This window comes from Pseudophryne corroboree, chromosome 6 (assembly GCF_028390025.1).
Source record: "Pseudophryne corroboree isolate aPseCor3 chromosome 6, aPseCor3.hap2, whole genome shotgun sequence".
NCBI lineage: Eukaryota > Metazoa > Chordata > Amphibia > Anura > Myobatrachidae > Pseudophryne > Pseudophryne corroboree.
In genome coordinates, this window is record NC_086449.1 from 134,693,074 (window position 1) to 134,718,282 (window position 25,209).

Genomic DNA, 25,209 nt, shown 5'->3' on the forward strand with positions numbered 1-25,209 from the left:
AGCTGTGTTTTGCACCAGCTGTAAGCGGTGCAAATTCTTTGCTGGGAGACCAAGGTAGAGGGCATTACAGTAGTCTAATCGAGATGATACAAATGCATGTATGAATTTTGGCAGATTTGGGTGGGTTATATTGTTTCTGTGCAGGGTAAATACTGGCTGCTTTATTTTTACACTGCAATTTAGATTTCAGTTTGAATACATCCCACCCAAATCTAACTCTCTCTGCACATGTTATATCTGCCCCACCTGCAGTGCTCATGGTTTTGCCCAATAGAGAAAAATGTTGCTGTTGTGATCAGGTCTGAATTAGGCCCTGAGTCAGGACAGATTAACTTGAGTTATGAAGCACACACTGGCAGCAGGCAGTATATATAGATTAAAAAACAACAATTTACACCTCAGCTGCCTCCCCACATGCTTCCTTACAGTGAATGGCTGTCAGCACTCTGATTAACAGATAGCTCCAGCCATCACCAATCAGCTTGCTGACAGACATTCACTGTGTGGCTGTAGGCTGGGAGGCAGGTACAGGATGCTGCCTGGACGCTCTGATTGTGTGTGCATTCACTGCCTGCCTCCCAAGAAGGTCCAGAGACACCAGCCGGGGGCAAATATTTATAATAATATATGTGCTCCTTCTTCAAAACTTGATCAAATTATAGTATAAAAAAATGTTATTAAAGCAAATTTGAGTTTGCGGAAAAATGTTACTTGTTACCTGGACCTGTATTAGTATGTTTTCTGAAGATACCAGCCACAAACCTATAAAAATCAGCTATTTTTGTTTTCAACAATTTTTTCTTTGCAGACCTGTGTTATGGCAATTACATAACATTCTAACACGTAACGGTGCCTCACCTGGAGCGGTTACACTGCAGGTATGTTGTCAGACCAGACACACATATATCAGCCACCTGGTGATCACAGTCCCAGACAGAGGTCCTGTTCTCCAGACACTGCAACATCACAGGTTCCAAAGGTGACTTTCCCTTTTGAATTGCTGAGAAAATGGGTCTCTGAGGCTTACACCCCATCTGTTGTACAGGACGGAGCACAAGAGCAGATTAGAATATAATAGGATACATAACACTGGTAATAGAGAATGTTTTTAGCAAAATTTGGCAAAACTATATTCACAATCATTACATACTGCTTAAGGTGCCCGACAATTCGGATAGAAATTATAATTATTAGACTGAATTAAGGGGGACATTTACTAAGCAGTGATAAGAGCGGAGAAGTAAGGCATTGGAGAAGTGGCCCCATCAACCAATCAGCAGCTCTGTATCATTTTATAGTATGCAAATTATAGATATTATGTCAGTGCTGATTGGTTGCCATGGGTAACTTCTCCACTGGCTCACTTCTCTGCTCTTATCACTGCTTAGTAAATGTCCCCCTAAGTCAGTCACTGATGAGTTCTGTAACCATATAAAAACAAAAGGCCATAGGCGAAGTACTGGTATACGTGTTTTGGTTTACCAAGGTTATTTGTAATATTTGTCATCATTTACTGATTTACAGCAGGGTGTGTATTATTTCTTATACTGCTTTGCTAATGAACACTGAAGTGTTGACGTCAGAACTCACCGATAAGCAATAACTTGAGAACTCACACTTCCTACAGATATTACTGACACGAGTATAAACATGTGACATGCTTATCAGACAATTAACATGGGATGAAGGTGGCTGCCCAATACCATTAAGCAGCGATAAGTATGAACCTGGTCTTCTAAAGTGAATGGCTGCACCTAAACCAGGGGTGGCTTAAGAGGAAAGAGGGCCCATGTGCAGGCCCTCTCCTCTCTATCAGCGCAGAAAGCTCTGTCTTTGTGATCAAGGCTAGTCGGCATACGCAGGTCTCCGGAAACATGGTGCCCGCACCTTAATCCCAGGGGTATACCCGCTGTGAATGAGCAAATCACCCAAGTTAAGTCTTCCGTTTTCTGTAACTGGACCTGTAAAGAACCTGTAACCTTATCCATTTCCAGGAGGAGATGAATGGACGTCTACACAAAACATGGCTACTATAAATACAGGGCATGCCATTCGGCCTGTGCAATACCACAGCTTGTTCAAAGCATATGTGCATATGAAGCAAATATTTTTTATTTAGGCACCTACACATCGCTCATCTTCTAGGGTAGTATCCACATTCAATCTAGCAGGCTTGAGATACATCATGACCACGAGAGAGATATTGCAGTGTCACCTGGATAATCAAATATTTACCAATATGCAGAAATGTTCCTTCAACTAGCCCAGCGTGAGCTTCCTCAGGCACATCATTTCAGCATAAGGCAAAGTGGTCAGGAGAAGCTTTTTGCTGTGCTCGATTGGTTGTTGACCAGAACGATCAAAACAATCCAGAGGGTACCACTTCTACAGACATTTTAAGTAAACCAGGACTTACGGCCCTCACTGTGTTGAGGCAACAGTGCTTGGTTTCAGATGGCCAGAATGACTGTTTCCAATTACCTACATCAGCAAAGTTACGTGGAACAGCCTGGTACAGGATTTCCCTATTGCCATTCTAACAAAACTACAGATTTTACCCATTAGTTAACTCAGTGGTCTCTTCTGGTATACATTTACGGAAAAGCATATGCAGGAAATCCAGGGACTTTAAGGAGGCTGCGTGAGTGGTTGAAGACAGTGGTAGCTAACATTAAAAAAAAAAAAGATTTGAGTACCATATGAGATGGGAAGGGCTGGAATTTTCAGTAGGTAAAACTGTGGCTCTCCACCTGCAACTTCTCCTGAAGATGTCCTCATTCAAACTAGGGCCTAAGCACATTGGTCCTTGCCAATATTGGGACTTACAGGCTAGAACCTTCCTTCTAAGTCAACTCAGTGTTTCATGTCTACTTTTTAGAACCAATAGAAGAGGATCATTTCCAAGATGAAAGAGTTCCTTCACCATCAGTAGAGGTAGATGGCCATCAGGAATAGATCATTCAGTTTATCACTAACTCCCTCAGATCCAGGAAAGTGATGCAGAATCCTCGGTCAAGAGTATTGCTCTTGGATTAAGTCGACTAATGTTCGCAATTGGCTCTGCTTACAAATCCTGCAGGCTGCATCCTGCCAAGGCTGGAGGGTTGCATCCAAAGACTGATCCCAAAGGTGGGACATTGTGAGCATCCACTACAATATTAACTACAGAAGACACATAGCATAGTCACACATTCTTTTTCACTTACTACAACAAGTAAACTAAGAGACCTCACATGCATGCAGCATTAATAAGGTGTGTACTGCTACCAATCCCTTCACAAGCAAACTGGTAATTTAATTTCTCTGCCGATGCTACTACAGATTTGGAAGAAGAACAGATCCATAACGCACACAAGTCCACCCTGACTCACATTATAGAGTTTATACACCACACCATCACAGACTTTGGGGGTCATTCTGGCCCGTTTGCTCGCTGCGTTTTAACGCAGCAGAGCTAACGGGTCCCTACTGCGCATGCGTCGGCGCCCCCTAGTGCGCCAGCGCATGCCAGACGGCCGAAGGCAGTAGCAGGGATACGATCGCCTCTGCCTGATTGATAGGCAGAGGCGATCGCTGGGCAGGAGGGGGCAGAACGGCGGCGTTTGCCCGCCGTTTCGTGGGTTTGGTCCGGCCAACGCAGGCGTGGCCAGACCGAACGGGGGGCGGGCCGCAGCGGCTGCGTGACGTCACAGGCAGCCGCTGCGGGACGGGGAGCGATGAGTAGCTCCCGGCCAGCACGCTAAAGCTGCGCTGGACGGGAGCTATTTTTGAAGTGCAAAGGCATCGCCGCTGTGCGATGCCTTTGCACTTCTGCGAGGGGGGGCTGGACTGACATGCGGGGCGGGCTAGCCCTGTGCTGGGCGTCCCCCCGCATGTCAGGGAAGAAGATCGTAGCTGTGATAAATTTAGCACAGCTATGATCAACTCGGAATGACCCCCTTTGAGTGTAGATGAAGAACCACTTGGAAAATAGGATGCATCAGATGTAGGAGATCCACGTGAGCGAGCATCAGTGATATGGGCCTGTGCTTACTTTGTTTGGCATGTGGTCTTACTGCAAATGCCAGTTTTAAGGCCTGAGCGTATACTCATTTTTTGATGGTTCTGGACAGGGGAATTAAAAGGGTTATACAGATTGAGTATCCCTTATCCAAAATGTTTGGGACCGGGGGTATTTTGGATATTGGATGTTTCCGTATATTTTGGAATAATTGCATACCATAATGAGATATCATGGTGATGGGACCCAGGTCTAAGCACAGAATGCATTTATGTTTCATACATACCTTATACACACAGCCTGAAGGTTATTTTAGCCAATATTTTTAATTCTTTTGTGTATTAAACAAAGTTTGTGTACATTGAGCCACAGAAAACAAAGGTTTCGCTATCTCAGTCTCACTCAAAAAATTCTGTATTTCGGAATATTCCGTACTTCGGAATATTTGGATATGGGATACTCAACCTGTAATATGAAATGCAAAACTCTTCCAGTATTTCATTTAATATTATTGCCCTTTTAAATCCTGTGACCACAACCATTGCAAAGCACCAGCTGTGTAGTAAATAAACCCCTAATTCTCCATCTAGGTCCAGCACTCCCTAATCTCTCTGTATAGTAGACCTGCTTTTGCCAGTTTATTAACTTGCTCCCTGCACTGCCTAGGAACCAAACATTAAACATTTATATTAAAGTTATTTCATAAATTTGATAAACAAAATCATAGGATGGCGGCAGATAAATAAAGACAACAATTTAAAAAATAAGATTTTAAACCTACCGGTAAATCTTTTTCTCCTAGTCCGTAGAGGATGCTGGGGACTCCGTAAGGACCATGGGGATAGACGGGCTCCGCATGAGACATGGGCACTAAAAAGAACTTTAGATATGGGTGTGCACTGGCTCCTCCCTCTATGCCCCTCCTCCAGACCTCAGTTAGAGAAACTGTGCCCAGAGGAGACGGACAGTACGAGGAAAGGATTTTTGTTAATCTAAGGGCAAGATTCATACCAGCCCACACCATCCACACCGTATAACATGGAATATACGAACCAGTTAACAGCATGAGACCAAACAGCATCAGTCCGAGACTGATCAAAACTGTAACATAACCCTTAAATAAGCAAAAACTATATACAAGTCTTGCAGATGTAGTCCACACTGGGACGGGTGCCCAGCATCCTCTACGGACTATGAGAAAAAGATTTACCGGTAGGTTTAAAATCTTATTTTCTCTTACGTCCTAGAGGATGCTGGGACTCCGTAAGGACCATGGGGATTATACCAAAGCTCCAAAACGGGCGGGAGAGTGCGGATGACTCTGCAGCACCGATTGAGCAAACATGAGGTCCTCATCAGTCAGGGTATCAAACTTGTAGAACTTCGCAAAGGTGTTTGAACCCGACCAAGTAGCAGCTCGGCACAGCTATAATGCCGAGACACCTCGGGCAGCCGCCCAAGAAGAGCCCACCTTCCTAGTGGAATGGGCCTTTACAGAATTTGGTAACGGCAATCCAGCCGTAGAATGAGCCTGCTGAATAGTGTTACAGATCCCGCGAGCAATAGTCTGCTTCGAAGCAGGAGCTCCAACCTTGTCAGCTGCATACAGGACAAACAGTGCCTCTGTTTTCCTAACCCGGGCCGTTCTGGCCACATAAATTTTCAATGCCCTGACCACATCAAGGGACTCGGAATCCTCCAAGTCCAGTGTAGCCACAGGTACCACAATAGGTTGGTTCATATGAAAAGAAGAAACCACCTTGGGCAAAAATTGAGGACGAGTCCGCAACTCTGCTCTATCCACATGGAAAATCAGATAGGGGCTTTTGTGAGATAAAGCTGCCAACTCTGACACTCGCCTTGCCGATGCCAAGGCCAACAACATGACTACTTTCCAAGTGAGATATTTTAATTCCACCGTTTTAAGCGGCTCAAACCAGTGAGACTTAAGGAACCTCAACACCACGTTAAGGTCCCAGGGTGCCACTGGAGGTACAAAAGGTCGCTGGATATGCAGCACTCCCTTCACAAAAGTCTGGACTTCTGGGAGAGAAGCCAATTCCTTCTGAAAGAAAATGGATAGGGCCGAAATCTGAACCTTAATGGAACCTAATTTTAGGCCCAAATTCACTCCCGTTTGTAGGAAGTGAAGGAAACGGCCCAAATGGAATTCTTCCGGAGGAGCATTCCTGGACTCACACCAAGTTACGTACTTTCTCCATATACGGTGATAATGTTTCGCTGTCACGTCTTTCCTAGCCTTTATCAGAGTAGGAATGACCTCATCCGGAATGCCCTTTTCTGCTAGGATCCGGCGTTCAACCGCCATGCCGTCAAACGTAGCCGCGGTAAGTCTTGGAACAGACAGGGCCCCTGCTGTAACAGGTCCTCTCTGAGAGGAAGAGGCCACGGATCTTCTGTGAGCATTTCCTGCAGATCCGGATACCAGGCCCTTCGCGGCCAATCTGGAACAATGAGAGTTGCCTGTACTCCTCTTCGTCTTATGATTCTCAATATCTTTGAGATGAGCGGAAGAGGAGGGAACACATAGACCGACTGAAACACCCATGGTGTCACCAGGGCGTCCACCGCTACTGCCTGAGGGTCCCTCGACCTGGCGCAATACTTCGGTAGTTTCTTGTTGAGGCGTGACGCCATCATGTCTATCTGGGGCAGTCCCCACCGACTTGCAATCTATGCGAAGACTTCCTGATGAAGTCCCCACTCTCCTGGATGTAGATCATGTCTGCTGAGGAAGCCTGCTTCCCATTTGTCCACTCCCGGAATGAAGACTGCTGTCAGGGCGCTTACATGATTTTGCGCCCAGCGAAGAATCCTGGTGGCTTCCGCCATTGCCACTCTGCTCTTTGTTCCGCCTTGGCGGTTTACATGCGCCACTGCGGTGATGTTGTCTGACTGGATCAGAACCGGTAGGTCGCAAAGCAAATTTTCCGCTTGTCGAAGGGCGTTGTATATGGCCCTCAACTCCAGTACGTTGATGTGAAGACAAGCCTCCTGGCTTGACCAGAGACCCTGGAAGTTTCTTCCCTGTGTGACTGCACCCCAAACTCGGAGGCTCGCGTCCGTGGTTACCAGAACCCAGTCCTGAATGCCGAACCTGCGACCCTCCAGAAGGTGAGCACTTTGCAGTCACCACTGGAGAGATACCCTGGCCCTGAGGGACATTGTAATCATCTGATGAATCTGTAGATGTGACCCGGACCACTTGTCCAGAAGGTCCCACTGAAAAGTTCTCGCATGGAACCTGCCGAATGGAATGGCCTCGTAAGTCGCCACCATCTTTCCCAGAACTTGAGCGCAGTGATGCACCGACACCCTCATTGGCTTCAATAGTTCCCTGACCAAAGACATGAGTTCTTGGGCCTTTTCCATCGGAAGATAAACCCTTTTCTGGTCTGTATCCAGATCATGCCTAAGAAGGGCAAACGAGTCGTTGGAATCAACTGTGACTTTGGGATATTGAGAATCCAGCCGTGCTGTTGCAACACTCTCAGGGAGAGTGATACGCTGTCCAGCAACTGTTCTCTCGATCTCGCTTTTATTAGGAGATCGTCCAAGTACGGGATAATTGTGACACCCTGCTTGCGCAGGAGCACCATCATTTCCGCCATTACCTTGGTGAAAATCCTCGGGGCCGTGGAAAGCCCAAACGGCAACATCTGAAATTGGTAATGACAATCCTGTACAGCAAACCTCAGGAACGCCTGATGAGGCGGATATATGGGGACATGAAGGTATGCATCCTTTATGTCCAGGGACACCATATAATCCCCTCCTTCCAGGCTGGCGATGACCGCTCTGAGCGACTCCATCTTGAACTTGAAAGTTTTTAAGTATAGGTTTAAGGATTTTAAATTCAAAATGGGCCTGACCGAACCGTCCGGTTTCGGGACTACAAACAGGGTTGAGTAATACCCCATCCTCTGCTGCAGCAGGGGGACTTTGACCACCACTTGTTGAAGACCCATTTTTTGAATAGCTTTTAACACTATGTCCCTCTCTGGGGGAGAAGCCGGCAGGGCCGATTTGAAAAACCGGCGAGGAGGCACCTCTTCGAATTCCAGCTTGTAACCCTGGGAAACAATTTCTATTGCCCAGGGATCCACCTGTGATTGAACCCAGATGTGGCTGAAAAGTCGAAGACGTGCCCCCACTGGGGCGGACTCCCTCAGCGGAGCCCCAGCGTCATGTGGTGGATTTTGTAGAGGCCGGGGAGGACTTCTGCTCCTGGGAACTAGCTGTGGCTGGCAGCTTTTTCCCCTTGCCCTTACCTCTGGCAAGAAAGGAAGATCCCCGCACTCTCTTGGTTTTATGCGAACAAAAGGACTGCATCTGATAATGTGGCGTTTTCTTAGGCTGTGAGGAAACATAAGGCAAAAAAGTTGATTTACCTGCCGTAGCCGTGGAAACTAGGTCCGTGAGACCTTCCCCAAATAATTCCTCACCCTTGTAAGGTAAAACCTCCATATGCCTCTTCGAGTCGGCATCGCCAGTCCATTGTCGGGTCCATAGGACTCGCCTAGCCGAAATCGCCATAGCGTTGGCCCTGGAACCCAGTAGGCCAATGTCTCTCTGAGCATCTCTCATAGATAGGACACCCTCTTGAATATGACCCAGGGTCAATAAAATGGTTTCCTTACCCAGCGAATCTATATCAGCAGATAAGGTATCTGTCCACGCCGCTACAGCGCTACAAACCCAAGCCGACGCTATCGCCGGTCTGAGTAAGGTATCAGTATGTGTGTAAATAGACTTCAAGGTAGTCTCCTGCCTGCGATCAGCAGGATCCTTGAGGGATGCCGTATCTTGAGATTGCAGCGCTACCTTTTTGGATAAGAGTGTCAACGCTTTGTCCACCCTTGGGGAGGATTCCCATCGTATCCTGTCCTTAGTCGGGAAAGGATACGCCATAAGAATCCTTTTGGGAATCTGCAGTTTTTTATCTGGAGATTCCCAAGCCTTTTCAAATAATTCGTTCAGCTCATGAGATGGAGGAAAGGTTACCTCAGGTTTCTTTTCTTTAAACATGTGGACCCTCGTGTCAGGGACAGAGGGTTCATCCGTGATATGCAACACCTCTTTTATAGCAATAATCATATAATGAATACTTTTAGCCAATTTTGGCTGCAACTTTGCATCATCGTAGTCGACACTGGAATCAGAATCCGTGTCGGTATCCGTGTCTACTATTTGGGATAGTGGGCGCTTTTGAGACCCAGGAGGTCCCTGTGACATAGTGAAAGGCAGGGCTAAACTCCCTGTACATTCCCTGGACTCAGCTTTGTCCAACCTTTTGTGCAATAAATTCACATTTGCATTTAAAACATTCCACATATCCAACCAGTCAGGTGTCGGCATTGCCGACAGAGACACCACACTCATTTGCTCCACCTCCTCCCTAGAAGAGCCTTCCGCTTCAGACATGCCGACACACGCGTACCGACACACCACACACTCAGGGAATTCTCTATCTGGAGACAGTTCCCCCACAAGGCCCTTTGGAGAGACAGAGAGAGAGTATGCCAGCACACACCCAGCGCCAATGACCCAGGGAAACAAATTACCCAGATAGCCCTTTTTATAATTATATCTATAACACAAATTATGTGCCCCCCCCCTCTTTCAAACCCTCTGTCACCGTGTTCAGCAGGGGAGAGTCCGGGGAGCCAGCTTCTCAGCGTGTGCTGTGTAGAAAATGGCGCTGGTGAGTGCTGAGGATCAAGCCCCGCCCCTTCAGCGGCGGGCTTCGGTCCCGCTCGATTTTTGGAAAAACTAGCGGGGGTTCTCATATATACCGAGCAAAGCCCATATATATATATATATCCTAACATGCCAGAAAAGAGGTTTAATTGCTGCCCAGGGCGCCCCGCCCTGCGCCCTGCACCCTTACAGTGCCTGCCGTGTGTGTGTTGTGTGGGAAGATCAGAAGTCTTCCGCCGCCTTTGAAGTCTTCTTTCTTCATATACTCACCCGGCTTCTATCTTCCGGCTCTGTGAGGAGGACGGCGGCGCGGCTCCAGGACGAACTGCAAGAAGAGACCTGCTTTCCGACTCCCTCTGGAGCTAATGGTGTCCAGTAGCCTAAGAAGCAGAGCCTAGCATTTAAGTAGGTCTGCTTCTCTCCCCTCAGTCCCACGATGCAGGGAGCCTGTTGCCAGCAGGATCCCTGAAAATAAAAAACCTAACAAAATACTTTCTTTCAGGGAAACTCAGGAGAGCTCCCTGTAATGCACCCAGTCTCCTCTGGCACAGTATCAAACTGAGGTCTGGAGGAGGGGCATAGAGGGAGGAGCCAGTGCACACCCATATCTAAAGTTCTTTTTAGTGTCCATGTCTCCTGCGGAGCCCGTCTATCCCCATGGTCCTTACGGAGTCCCCAGCATCCTCTAGGACGTAAGAGAAATATATACAAAGCCATTAAAAAGTGTTAATTTTACAAAAACTAATAAATGCTACTCAGAGATTTTTTCTCAAAGAGCTAGCCCTCTTTCTTACCTGTTGGCAGAGCAGTGGAGCGTCACTATCTTGGATGCTGGTGAAACACAGAGGACTCCAACCGCCCTCCACTAACACCTCTATGTGCCCATCGCAAGACGAGCGGCCCATCGAGAGTCTCCATGGGTTGTTATCTGTGGGGTTCCAATAAGCAGATAAAAGACAGAGATAACCAATTCCCAACACTAGCAGCCCATTTCCGATATCTGATCATCATTTTTCATTTGGCGCTCTATATATAAAGTATACAGAGCAAGAGGTTGGACATTAGTTAGTATGAGGTGGGTTCAATAAGTAAGATCTCTCACGTGTGTAATGTTCTCTATGTCATTCTAATTTCCCGCCAGGCCAGAGCAGGTAGACCGCTGCTTCCCCTTTTCGGCCATTAGACTGCGCCTTATACCAGTCATACTGTCCCAACATCAGCTGTAGGATGGTGGGGCTTGCGGAAACATGGTCACACATTGAGGTGCGTAGTGGATAAGATTTCTGTGTCTAAGGGGCACATCAGCCGCTGACATTCATCCCAACTTGTTAAGGTGTACGGTGATAACGTCATGTCACAGAAACAGGTTTGGGTTTGGTGCAGAGGCCCTACTGCCCAACATAGCATTATATATGAGAAATAAAGAGCTTCAAAGGCAAACAAAGACAAAAGGATCACAAAGCATAAACAGGAATCAGGATACCTTGTAACATGCAGCAAGGGCTGTTACCTTGGCACAAAACAGGTGGACCGCAAGCATGATCCATTTATCGTTGTACTCTAATGCCAATATTTATCAAGCCTTGGAGGGTGATAAATTGCACGGTGATAAAGTACCAGCCTATCAGCTCCTAACTGCCATGTTACAGGCTGTGTTTGAAAAATGACAGGAGATGATGGTACTTTATCACCAGGGCCGGCTCCAGGCATGTTCCAATAGAGCGGCCGAACAGGGCGCCGCACTTTATGAGCGCCGCTAGCTCTGGCCGCCATATTGGAGCCTGGAGCCGTCCCAGCACTGCAGAGTCCGTCCGTCTCAAAGCCCGGCCCCTGTGTAAACCACCCCCCCACCCCGCTAATCGGCGCCGGCCCCGGCCCGTGAGCCAAACAGAGCTCGCGGTCCGGCAGCTGAGGCTCATTGGCTTGCGGACCGGCGCCTAGTTGAAGCTTTACACCGCCGCGGCCGCCACAGATTGAGGGCTAGGAGAGGCGCACGCTGCGCTCTCCTCCCCGCCCTCAGCTAAACAGCAGCAGCAGACAGACTCGTCACTCAGCAACAGAAGCACGGTGAGCAGCACGGGGGCAGGTGGGGGGAGGGGGGGAATATCTTTCACTGGGGACATGTCTGGCACTGGGGGCATGGGACATGTGTATCTGGCATTCGGGGACAAGTGTATCTGGCATTAGGGGCATATATGTATCTGGCACTGTGGGGACATATCTGGCACTGTATGGGCATTTATGTATCTGGCATTGTGGGGGCATTTATATATCTGACACTGTGGGGCATATATGTATCTTACACTGTGGGCATGTATGTATCTGGCACTATGGAGCCATATCTGCACTGTGGGGGCATTTATGCTTCTGTCACTGTGGGGGCATGTCGGCACTGGGGGCATTTATGTATCTGGCACTGTGGGGGCATATCGGCACTGTGGGGGCATTTATGTATCTGGCACTGTGGGGGCATATCGGCACTGTGGGGGCATTTATGTATCTGGCACTGTGGGGACATATCTGGCACTGTGTTGGCATTTATGTATCTGGCACTATGGAGGCATGTCTGCACTGTGGGGGCATTTATGTATCTGGCACTGTGGGGACATATCTGTCACTGTGTTGGCATTTATGTATCTGGCACTGTGGGGGCATATCTGCACTGTGGGGGCATTTATGTATCTGGCACTATGGAGGCATGTCTGCACTGTGGGGGCATTTATGTATCTGGCACTGTGGGGACATATCTGTCACTGTGTTGGCATTTATGTATCTGGCACTATGGAGGCATGGCTGCACTGTGGGGGGCATTTATGTATCTGGCACTGTGGGGGCATATCGGCACTGGGGGCATTTATGTATCTGGCACTGTGGGGACATATCTGGCACTGTGTTGGCATTTATGTATCTGGCACTGTGGGGTCATTTATATATCTGGCACTATGGAGGCATATCTGCACTGTGGCCATTTATGTATCTGGCACTGCTGGGGGCATGTCACGTGGAGCTGGCACTGCTGGGGTGCATGTCACGTGGAGCTGGCACTGCTGGGGGGCATGTCACGTGGAGCTGGCACTGCTGGGGGGCATGTCACGGGCATGTCACATGGAGCTGGCACTGCTGGGGGGCATGTCACGTGTAGCGTCTGTGACTAGGCAATGTGTCTCAGTGCTCTCTACCTGGCGCAAAGTGTCTCAGTGCTGTGCCTGACGCAATGTGTATAGGAGGTTCTACCTGGTGCAATGTGTATTAGCTGCCCTACTGTGTGGTGTAATGCGAATTGCCACTATTATGTGGCCACGCCCCTTCCCCACGAAGCAACGTCCCTACATTTTTGCTGCGCGCCTTCGACGCGCACTGTCCATGCTTTGGCATATAGATATGGGAACAACAAGCATTACAGTATGTACATCATTTTGCCCTCCTAACTTAAAAATGTGCCCTCCTTGTGATCAGCACCCTGCCCTAAAAAGTGAACACTATCATGTGCAGCTGGCACTGCTGGGGGGCATAATGTGTGTAGCTGGCACTGCTGGGGGGCATGTCATGTGTAGCTGGCACTGCTGGGGGGAATGTCATGTGTAGCTGGCACTGCTGGGGGGCATATCATGTGTAGCTGGCATTGCTGGGGGTATGTCATGTGTAGCTGGCACTGCTGGGGGGCATATCATGTCTATCTGGCACTGCACATTATGTGTATCTGGCACTATACTGGAGACATTGTGTGTAAGGAACACTACTGTGGCTGTTATGTGTAAGGCTGCTAATTGTGTGAGTAGAGGGGGTGTGAAAATATATTTATTTATAGTTTTATGATATGAAGTTACGAGTCCACGCCCACTTTTCCAGGAGCGCGCGCATGGGGGAGCCTTTTAAATTTTCTTGCTCAGGGAGCTAGTAGGCCTGGAGCCGGCCCTCTTTATCACTGTGCAATTTATCACTCTCCAAAGGTTTGATAAATCTGGGCCTTTCATCACAAGATATACGAGGACTATTAAACAACACACTGGTCAGCTATATCATTGGCTGCATGTTACACAAACAGTATACTGCTGACCTATCTACAATGCACACGCCGCATGGCTGCACCTAATGTGCTAAGATCACTTTACACAGATTCCAAGAATATACACAGGTCTAGATCTGGTGGTGAAAAAGAAAATAAATATAAAATCAACTCTTCCCAAAACACCCCAACTTCTGAAGTTTACACCAGGTAAAGTGTAAACTTTCTTTATTGAAGCATATAATATATAGTAAAGTAGTTATAACAGTGTCATGTGATCTGCATGAAGCCGGACATGGAGCCCAGTCAGGTGTGCAGCCTCTATGAGGACAATACTGGGGTCATGGTGCACTTGTTTGCACTGTATACACTGGGTACTACGGAGCCATAAATACCAGTGAGAGCCAGCTCTGACAATAGTCTCTGTGGTTACCTGCAGGGTCTGTGACGTTCTGGTTACAAGAGACTACAGCAATACTGTCAGGGGCACAGAGCTGCACGGCTCGGCCCGTGTTCTCACACTCGCTCACACTGGTCTCGTTTCCTGCAATTGACAAGAGAAGAGAAACTGCTCAGGGGGTATCAGGTTCTGCTATATGCAGATACAGCAAAAGCGGTCAGCCATTACAGGCAGCGAATATGTGTATCGAATAAGGACGGGCCGATGTCATAAGATTAATCGCAGTACAAATGGAAACGTGAACGCCTGACAAACCTGTGCACTGCACCCCCTGGATGGCTCCAAATGAGCCCTGTGGAGAAGACTTCAGCGTCCATGTGATATTTGGTGCCCCACAGCCTGATTCTCTGCACACCACGTGCGCAAGTGGCGAGTCCGCGCTCCACTGATTGTCGCACACCTGCACACAAACACACAGCAATCAACTCACTTCTGTCACATACTTATCCAGGGTATGGGGCGGATTTAACAACGAGTGATATTCTTGTTATCACTCGTTACGAATGATAAATGGTGCTCCAGCCAACCAGCTCCTTACTGTCATGTGTTTGAAAAATAACAGGACGTGATTGGCTGGAGCAGCATTTGACATTCATAATGAGTGATAACAAGAATATCACTTGTTGATAAATCGAACCCCTATAAGTTATCAGATAGTCCTGGTTAAAATAAGCTACAGCAACTTATAGGAAATTATAAATATTAAATGAAAGAGGAGATAAAACATAAAATGTGCATCGCTGTAGAGCTCTGTTCACCGATTAAGGTCTGAGCAGCACAGAGCTATCTTTACGGACACAAACCGAGAGTTTTCGTACACAGTGCTTGCGCAGAAGCGACTCGCATTAGCATAAAGGAGTAAGGGGGACATTTACTAAGCAGTGATAAAAGGGGAGAAGTGAGCCAGTGGAGAAATTTCCCATGGCCCCCAATCAGCTGCTCTGTATACTTTTACAGTATGCAAATTATAAATGTTATGTCAATGCTGATTGGTTGCCATGGGCAACTTCTCTACTGGCTCACTTCTCTACTTTTTTCACTGCTTAGTAAATGTCCCCCAAAGACAGGCTTCCAGCTACAGCCACTTTACAGGCAACTCAGAATAAGCTCCTATAATGGGAGGTGTAGAATATAAAGCACCCCTGTATCCTTCTCATAGCGGAGAAGGCTGCTTATCGGATAACACCGTCTATATGCATTATTTGTAACCACAATTAGATTAGATGTAGCCTTGCTCATCCCACCTGTGGCTATTTGGGGCTGGGGCGTAGGGGGATTTGGTAAGTTTCCAATTATTAATGTGTTTGCTTTTGATACCCAGTGTCGGTCTGCACCAGGACGCATGTCCGCTCACACAGCAACTTGTTTACTGCGGAGCACGAATTATAAATTGGGGAGATTATTATGGGAGAATGAAAAAATAAATCAGTCGAACATAACTGTACGATCTACTGTATGTTTTTCTTTGCTCTGCCTGGGGAACTTGCACATTATTGCATAGCACGAACAGCTGTTAAACAGTGAAGATAGCCATTTGTCTACGGAGCGTTCACAGAGGGTCATTTGTGAACAGCAAACTATGTAAACAAGCTGCGCAATGCATATTTAGAAACACTTTCCCCATTGGATGGAACTCTGTGTAATTGCTTTCTGCAGAATCGCAGGCCAAGATTAGACCGCAAGTGAATAAGAACGAGACTTTCCAGCCCTGACAATTAAAAAGAAAACATCTCTCCTTCCTTAGTTAAAACATTTACATTTTTCTCCTAGAAAACCTCTTACAGAATTATTAATTTCAATTATTCATTCTGCCTCCAAGTCCCCAATCTCTACTACTTCAAGCTTATTTAAACACCTTTGCCCCACCTCATAACATCAGATTTATAACATGCGTATAGTCCAAGAGCTGTATCAGCCCGGAGATCTACTTAGCAGTGATAAAAGTGGAGAAATGAGCCAGTGGAGAAGTTGCCCATGGCAACCAATCAGCATTGACGTAACATTTATAATTTGCATACTTAAAAAGTATACAGGGCAGCTGATTGGTTGCCATGTGCAACTACTCCACTGGCTCGCTTCTCCACTTTTATCACTGCTTAGTACATCTCCCCCTGGGTATTGCTGACAAGTGGACCCTTGTCTGAGGGTTGCCCTCTGTAACGAAGAGGTTAGTGCAGTGAACTGCAATCTAAAAATGTGTTGGGAATATGCTAATGTAGGAACTTGAAGAGATTTGGGGTCCTATGATGACGGGCTGCAAGCTTGAATGTTTCGATACACTGAGATGTGCAGTACACTAAAGGTAGCTCCAATATCAGAATTCTTTCCACACAGTGGGCCCGATTCTGATTTGGAAGTAAAGTAAAAAAAAAAAAAAGCAAGCAACTTGGTATCTGGAACAAACCAGGTTTGTGAGAGCAAATGCATTTTTTGATACATCTCTGCCATTATCTGAAACCAAGGTCCCTAAACTCTGTGAACCAATTGTGGGTTTATTTTTATTACCTGCCTTGCTCCCAGCTATAAATAGCGATAATAGACACCAAAAATAGCTGCCAGTTTAGCCGCTGTAAAGTGATAAGATCTGGAGGAAATTGAGGTAGCGGGGAACTGTGGTTCGTGAGATGCAGGACGGAAAAAACTATTTACATAGAAACAGTGAGTGTGTGTGCGCATATATGTGAAATTAGGGAAAAATAACATCCGTAATAATGTTCCCCAATGTATTTAAATTGAATTTCATACATATTATAATTAAAGTCCTCACCAACATCTTTTTTTCTATCCTTTATTTTATACTTCCTAAATATTCATAGCAGAAGGACAACTTTTATGAGTGACATATTTCTATGATGCCGTTGTCAGAGCAGGGCATATCATATACCAAATTGAAGGTCTTGTTCTGTAGATATGTAGAAAAAAACATTCGCCTGTCATTTACAAAGCATCACCATTGTGCTCTGGAAAATGTGACAGTTGGTGAACTCTCCCTGTGCATCTGCTGGGTGACCTGGAACATGTGACATGCTGGGTGGTCTGAAGACTGTGACAGTTATTTGTAGCCACCCACTAAGCAGCAATTTTTTTCAAAATTCAAGTCCTAAGGGGGTGAAAAGGGGTATAAACCTTTGCCCTATTGGACAATCTTTTATGTGAAGTCAGAGGACCATGACCAGCTATAGGACTGGGTGGTGAGGAGCCTGTGCCTCTATTCGAGTAGGAGATGAGAAAGGAATGGCTCCCACCATTGGAGTTGCAAGATCTGCACATAAAATACTGTGGATCTCCCAGAACCCTTTGGGCTGTGGAGTATGTACAGTGAATAACCATATGGTAGTCTGGACATGGGCATCTATAGGTCAAACTGAATGTCATCCCTGATATATCAGACTAACAGGTATCATGGTTGGCGTAGTGTTTAGCATTATTACCTCACAGGTCATGAGTTCAATTCTTGACCAAGCCACTATCTGTGTGGGGTTTGTATGTTCTCGCCGTGTTTATGTGGGATTCCTACGTAATGTGTGCACTATATAAATTAATGATCATCATATCTCTTCTTAAGGAAGCAAGAACCTATTGTGAACAACAACATACGCCACCTTCGTGGAAGTTGAATGGAAAGTGAAAAAATAGCCAAAACGGATTAGTAAGGGTAAACTGACAAATGAAATTAGCCACGATGAAAAGAAAAATTTTCAGAGTACAATAAGACCTGCTGCGGGGTTAGTCCTGGGCTTATTACATACACTTGCAGAAAAGGAACAGTTTATATTCCTAGATTATAGAGAAGCTAAAGAAATATTTCATATCTCCCAAGGAATGCTTCTCCTTTTAGCACTTAAGACATCTTTCATTTATTTGTTTATCATATTCATAAAGAAAAACGGAAAAGTCCACAAGACATGCCTGCGCCCTAAATCCGTCTCTTATTAAATCTAACATCGGGGAAATTCCTAATAATAGATCAGAGCAAAATAAATAAACCTGGGAACTGTTAATAATTAACAGACAGTGCACAGGGTTCTAGTTTATATCACCGCACCTGAGGCAGGCTGAGGAGACACTTGTTATTGAGGCATGTAGTGTGACATCTAGTAGGACTCTAGTGGGTGTGATTCAGAGGTGCACGCAATGCCTATTCGGACGCAGTGGGCCTATAGTTTTAGTACTGTGCATACATCCGAGTTAAACTGCACGTGTGACGACATGGTCTCGCGACAACAGTTGCAGACAGGATATATAGGTCTATTTTTAGACAGCCTTGGATGGAGATAAAGTCGCTGGAGATAAAGTACCAACCTATCAGCTCCTAGCTGCTATGCCACAGGCTGGGTTTGAAAAAATGTCAGATAGGAGGTGATTGGCTGGTACTTTGGGAGTCATTCTGACCCGATCGCACGCTGCAGTTTATCGCAGTAGTGCGATCGGGTCAGAACTGCGCATGCGCCGGCGCCACAGTGCGAATGCCGGACGGACGAAGGCCATCGAACCGCTATGATCACCTCTGCCTGATTGACAGTAAGAGGCGGTCGCTGGGCGAGGGGGGGGGGGGGGTCGTGGCCGGACCGAACAGGGGGGCGGGCCGCAGTGGCTGCGTGACGTCACACGCAGCCGCTGCGGGCCGGGGAGCGATGAGTAGCTCCCGGCCAGCACGCTAAAGCTGCGCTGGTCGGGAGCTACTCCTGAAGTGCAAAGGCATTGCCGCTGTGCGATGCCTTTGCACTTCTACGGAGGGGCGGCACTGACATGCGGGGCGGACTACCCCTGTGCTGGGCGTCCCCCTGCATATTAGTGTGAATGATCGTAGCTGTGCTAAATTTAGCACAGCTACGATCATCTCGGAATGATCCCCTTTATCTCCAGTGACTTTGGGCCTAATTCAGAGTTGATCGCAGCAACAAATTTGTTAGCGGTTGGGCAAAACCATGTGCACTGCAGGGAGGCAGATATAACATGTGCAGAGAGAGTTAGATTTGGGTGGGGTGTGTTCACACTGAAATCTAAATTGCAGTGTAAAAATAAAGCAGCCAGTATTTACCCTGCACAGAAATAAAATAACCCACCCAAATCTAACTCTTTCTGCACGTTATATCCCCCCCCCCCCCCTGCAGTGCACATGGACCCTCATTTCGAGTTGTTCGCTCGCTAGCCGCTTTTCGCAGCATTACACACGCTAAGCCGCCGCCCTCTGGGAGTGTATCTTAGCTTAGTAGAATTGCGAACCAGTTTCTGAGTAGCTCGAGACTTACTCTTCCAGTGCGATCAGTTCAGTGCTTGTCGTTCCTGGTTTGACGTCACAAACACACCCAGCGTTCGCCCAGACACTCCCCCGTTTCTCCAGCCACTCCCGCGTTTTTCCCAGAAACGCCAGCGTTTTTTCACACACACCCATAAAACGGCCTGTTTCCGCCCAGAAACACCCACTTCCTGTCAATCATATTATGATCACCAGAACGAAGAAAAAACCTCGTAATGCCGTGAGTAAAATACCTAACTGCATAGCAAATTTACTTGGCGCAGTCGCAGTGCGAACATTGCGCATGCGCAATTAGCGGAAAATCGCTGAGATGCGAAGAAAATTACCGAGCGAACAACTCGGAATGAGGGCCATGGTTTTGCCCAACTGCTAACAAATTTGCTGCTGCGATCAACTCTGAATTATCCCCTTTATCTCCATCCAGGGCTTAGTAAATAGACCCCTCAGACACAGACGGCCTGATCCAGATGTGGTCCGAGCTGCTACCACTACGGTGGCCTCACAGAGGGCAAATCATATTGGACAGCAGTGTGTGGCAAGTGGGCGAATAGAATATTCTACAGACATCGGGAACAGTCCATGGTCAGGATATTCTACTTAAAGGAATTGGAGGAAGATAATGCAGTTGGGGTTGGGATAGCTGCACATGTCCACTATAGTTATTACCTTGCAATGCGTACAGATGTATCTTCTTACTTCTTTGCTCCGTGTGCTACAAGTCGCGTTACACATAACCTGTAAGTGGGGTGTGACTCGGTAGCGCCGAGCGTCTTTTTTGCAATTTTTTTCTGTGGAAAATGCATCTTGGACACAAAACAATGTAACAGGACGCACAAGCAGCTTCTGCTGATTAAAATGATCTGCAGCATGTCTATATTGTGTGTGTGGCTGCCAATGGATTTGCATACAAAATGCTATGCTCATTGAAAACACTGTAACGTGGCATTTCGGAACCAGATAGAGGCGCAATTACACACGCATTTTCATGGAAAAAACACACAAAAGAAGATGCTTGGCGCTACCAAGTCCCGCCATGGCATGGCACAACTTCAAGGGCTGTTTAGCGTAACTGCAGCAAGGATGTAAGAGGGGGTTGGGTATGGAATTCTGGCAGCAGGGATCCCATCGGTCAAAATACCGAAGCCAGGATCCCGGCCGGCAGCGGGGCGAGCAACAGAAAGCCCATTGCGGGCTCGCTGCGCTCACCACAGGTTCTATTCCCACTCTATGGGTGTCATCGACACCCATGAGTGGGAATAGCCCTGGTGCAGCTGTCGGCATTCTCGGCGGTTGGTATTTTGACCACCGGAATCCTGACCACCGAGATAGTAACTACATCCCCTGAAGCCAAATGTAAGTATGGGGTGGATATCACGGCCTCAGCAAACATCACGTTACAATGCAGTGACCTTTTTTATTTTAGATGCATGGGAGCACTAGGTTTAGGAGGTAATGCATTAAACTACACTATGTAGACAAAAGTGACTGCACACCCCCCATACTATAGTGTAATTTTGCTGTCAATCCTTTGCAGCATTAACTGAGTATCAGGGTTATATATGAAGAGAGTACACCTGTGGATCGCTCTTTGGAAGTCATTCCAAGTTGATCACTCACTAGCGGTTTTTAGCAGCCGTGCAAACGCTATGCCGCCTCCCACTGGGAGTGTATTTTAGCTTAGCAGAAGTGTGACCGAAAGGATCGCAGAGCGGCTACAAAAAAAATGTGTGCAGTTTCAGAGTAGCTTCAGACCTACTCAGCGCTTGCGATCACTTCAGACTGTTCAGTTCCTGTTTTGACGTCACGAACACGCCCTGCGTTCGCCCAGCCACGCCTGCGTTTTTCCTGGTACGCCTGCGTTTTTTTCAACACTCCCTGAAAACGGTCAGTTGACACCCAGAAACGCCCTCTTCATGTCAATCACTCTGCGGTCAGCAGTGCGACTGAAAAGCTTCGCCAAACCTTGTGTGAAACTACATCGGCCGTTGTGAAAGTACGTTGCGCGCACGCATTGCGCCGCATACGCATGCGCAGAAGTGCAGTTTATTTACATCATCGCTGCGCAGCAAACATTTTCAGCTAGCGATCAACTCGGAATGATCCCCTATATGGTAACTCACGCCTGCACATGTACAAACAGAAGAACACGCATGTTCATAAACCCAGCAAGCTCCAATGCAATACATTCTGTCTCATGCTGGGGGCCGCCCATCGCAGAACAAGGCCGCCCAGTATGCTAAAGGGTTACAGTCATTAGGTCGACCACTATTTGGTCGACATGCATTAGGTCGACATGGTCAATAGGTCAACATGTACTAGGTCGACATGGAAAAAGGTCGACATGAGTTTTTCACCTTTTTTTTTTTTGTAATTTGTTGAACTTTTTCATACTTTACGATCCACGTGGACTACAATTGGGAACGGTAACCTGTGCCGAGTGCAGCGGAGCGAGGCTCCTTGCCCGAAGCGAGGGGACACGGTGCACTAATTGGGGTTCCCCGTCACTTTACGAAGAAAACAACACCAAAAACAGTCAAAAAAACTCATGTCTACCTTTTTCCATGATGACCTAGCACATGTCGACCTATTGACTATGTCGACCTAGTGACCCTGTCGACCGACTGCATGTCGACCAATAGTGGTCGACCTAATGACTGTCGACCTAAGTGTGGTTGACCTAATGACCCATAGCAAATGGCGGACACCAGCTGCAACCGCAATTTACATTGTGGTCCAAGCAATTGTGGACTACCCTCTGCAGCCGCAGCTAGGCTGTGTATGGAGGCAGTCAGACACAATTTTTCCTGTCAGAGTGGCCGCGTGTGATGTCACGTTGCATTCGCACCTACTGTGACCCGAATGCAGGGTGGTACCTGCGCGTGCTCACCGCCGCCGAGGACAGGATACGACCTGAATTACAGCACCCCCCAAAGCAATAGCACGAGCTATCACTTTACTTTTTACCAAGATGGTCTCTTATCCGAGCCTGACAACAACAATTTCTTATTTCTGTGATATGCGGCAATTACAAGGATTTAACAGGGGGGGATGGGGGGGGGGGGGCGCACAGTTGATTGATAAAGCGGCCCTCTTGGGTCCCAAAGCTGGAGTGATAAATCAGCCAAAGCTGTTTACCTGGCTCCAGGGATATAAACCTGACACTGGATTTATACATTTCCAAATGGGATGCAGATAAAATGCCAGCTGTCAGGATCCCAGCGTTCAGGAGACTGGCGCCGGAATCCCAACAGCCTGTGAAATACCGGCAAACGAAATCCCGACCGCTACCAGATATACCCACTCGGTTGGTGGGTCCATGCCACCAAGTGAGTGGGAATAGAACCTGTGGCGAGCGAAGCAAACCCACTGCCGTGGTATACTGACAGCCGACATCCCGTCTGCTGGTAAATCATACTGAACCCTTCCAAATACATACACTATAAGATATGAGTGGGAAAGTGAAGTGTCTGGGAGGAGAGAAATGTTAAATATTAACTGTACCAGGTTGCTGGACTGATTGCTGATGAGGAAGACGATGCCCTCGCATGAATCCCAACTCTCCACCACCGATTCATTCTGGAACGTCACTAATGTGCTGTGAAGAGCAGATGCACCACTCAGCCCTAACCAGGATGGAGAAAGAATGTCACAAATTAGTCACTTAAGAGACCATGTTATGGGCCTAGCTTAAACTGATACACACTGGCCACGTACCAATTGAACAGAAGATATATACACTGCTCAAAAAAATAAAGGGAACACTAAAATAACACATCCTACATCTAAATGAATGAAATATTCTTATTAAATACTTTGTTCTTTACATAGTTGAATGTGCTGACAACAAAATCACACAAAAATTATCAATGGAAATCAAATTTATTAACCCATGGAGGTCTGGATTTGGAGTCACACTCAAAATTAAAGTGGAAAAACACACTACAGGCTGATCCAACTTTGATGTAATGTCCTTAAAACAAGTCAAAATGAGGCTCAGTAGTGTGTGTAGCCTCCACGTGCCTGTATGACCTCCCTACAACGCCTGGGCATGCTCCTGATGAGGTGGCGGATGGTCTCCTGAGGGATCTCCTCCCAGACCTGGACTAAAGCATCCGCCAACTCCTGGATAGTCTCTGGTGCAACGTGGCGTTGGTGGATGGAGCGAGACATGATGTCCTAGATGCGCTCAATTGGATTCAGGTCTGGGGAACGGGCGGGCAAGTCCATAGCATCATTGCCTTCGTCTTGCAGGAACTGTTGACACACTCCAGCCACATGCGGTCTAGCATTGTATTGCATTAGGAGGAACCCAGGGCCAACCGCACCAGCATATGGTCTCACAAGGGGTCTGAGGATCTCATCTCGGTACCTAATGGCAGTCAGGCTACCTCTGTCGAGCACATGGAGGGCTGTGCAGCCCCCCAAAGAAATGCCACCCCACACCATTACTGACCCACTGCCAAACCGGTCATGCTGGAGGATGTTGCAGGCAGCAGAATGTTCTCCTTGGCGTCTCCAGACTCTGTCACGTCTGTCACATGTGCTCAGTGAGAACCTGCTTTCATCTGTGAAGAGCACAGGGCGCCAGTGGCGAATTTGCCAATCTTGGTGTTCTCTGGCAAATGCCAAACGTCCTGCACGGTGTTGGGTTGTAAGCACAACCCCCACCTGTGGACGTCGGGCCCTCATACCACCCTCATGGAGTCTGTTTCTGATTGTTTGAGTAGACACATGCACATTTGTGGCTTGCTGGAGGTCATTTTGCAGGGCTCTGGCAGTGCTCCTCCTGTTCCTCCTTGCACAAAGGCGGAGGTAGCGGTCCTGCTGCTGGGTTGTTGCCCTCCTGCGGCCTCCTCCACGTCTCCTGATGTACTGGCCTGTCTCCTGGTAGCGCCTCCATGCTCTGGACACTACGCTGACAGACATAGCAAACCTTCTTGCCACAGCTCGCATTGATGTGCCATCCTGGATGAGCTGCACTACCTGAGCCACTTGTGTGGGTTGTAGACTCCGTCTCATGCTACCACTTGAGTGAAAGCACCGCCAGCTTTCAAAAGTGACCAAAACATCAGCCAGAAAGCATAGGAGCTGAGAAGTGGTCTGTGGTCACCACCTGCAGAACAACTCCTTTATTGGGGGAGTCTTGCTAATTGCCTATAATTTCCACCTGTTGTCTATTCCATAAGTGGACAGTTTGATTTCACAGAAGTGTGATTGCCTTGGAGTTACATTGTGTTGTTTAAGTGTTCCCTTTATTTTTTTGAGCAGTATATTATGGGTATGTTGGCGGGTGTGTACCAGCGATATATTTGTGAATAACATCATTCACAGATATATCGCATTGGCCCTGCAGCACAGCCAATGGCCTATATATCTTGCTGCATCGTGCTGCAATAACAAGCACTCTGCATAGGCCAACGGATTGTGGCATCACAACTGGGTGGGGGCATGTAAACACATCGGCCGACGATCCGTAAATGCGTATGCACTTACCGATCGTCATATAGTTCAACGGATCATCAAACTAGTGTGTACCCAGGATAAGGACGGGTACATACTTAAGACGCTATCTGCATGTTTTGCCTTATCGGAACGACAAATCGTGCTTATCGTCTAATGCACAGGTTCTCAAACTTGGTCCTCAGGACCTCAAACAGTGCATGTTTTCCAGGTCTCACAGCATCAAAAGTGAAATAATAAGATTTTAAACCTACCGGTAAATCTTTTTCTCCTAGTCCGTAGAGGATGCTGGGGACTCCGTA

At 47.3% G+C, this 25,209-nt stretch overlaps 1 protein-coding gene across 1 annotated transcript in view; it reads right to left on the reverse strand.

Annotated features, from left to right (window-relative positions):
• Positions 1–25,209, reverse strand: part of LOC134936690 (scavenger receptor cysteine-rich type 1 protein M130-like) — a 63,995-nt gene that overhangs the window by 15,444 nt on the left and 23,342 nt on the right. Inside the window, exons 2-6 of the mRNA XM_063931869.1 lie at positions 22,949–23,070; positions 14,443–14,587; positions 14,161–14,271; positions 10,516–10,649; positions 859–1,034 (exon numbers count right to left, since the gene is read on the reverse strand). Of these exons, the coding sequence (XP_063787939.1) occupies positions 859–1,034; positions 10,516–10,649; positions 14,161–14,271; positions 14,443–14,587; positions 22,949–23,070 (688 nt within the window). The remainder of the gene's footprint in view (positions 1–858; positions 1,035–10,515; positions 10,650–14,160; positions 14,272–14,442; positions 14,588–22,948; positions 23,071–25,209) is intronic.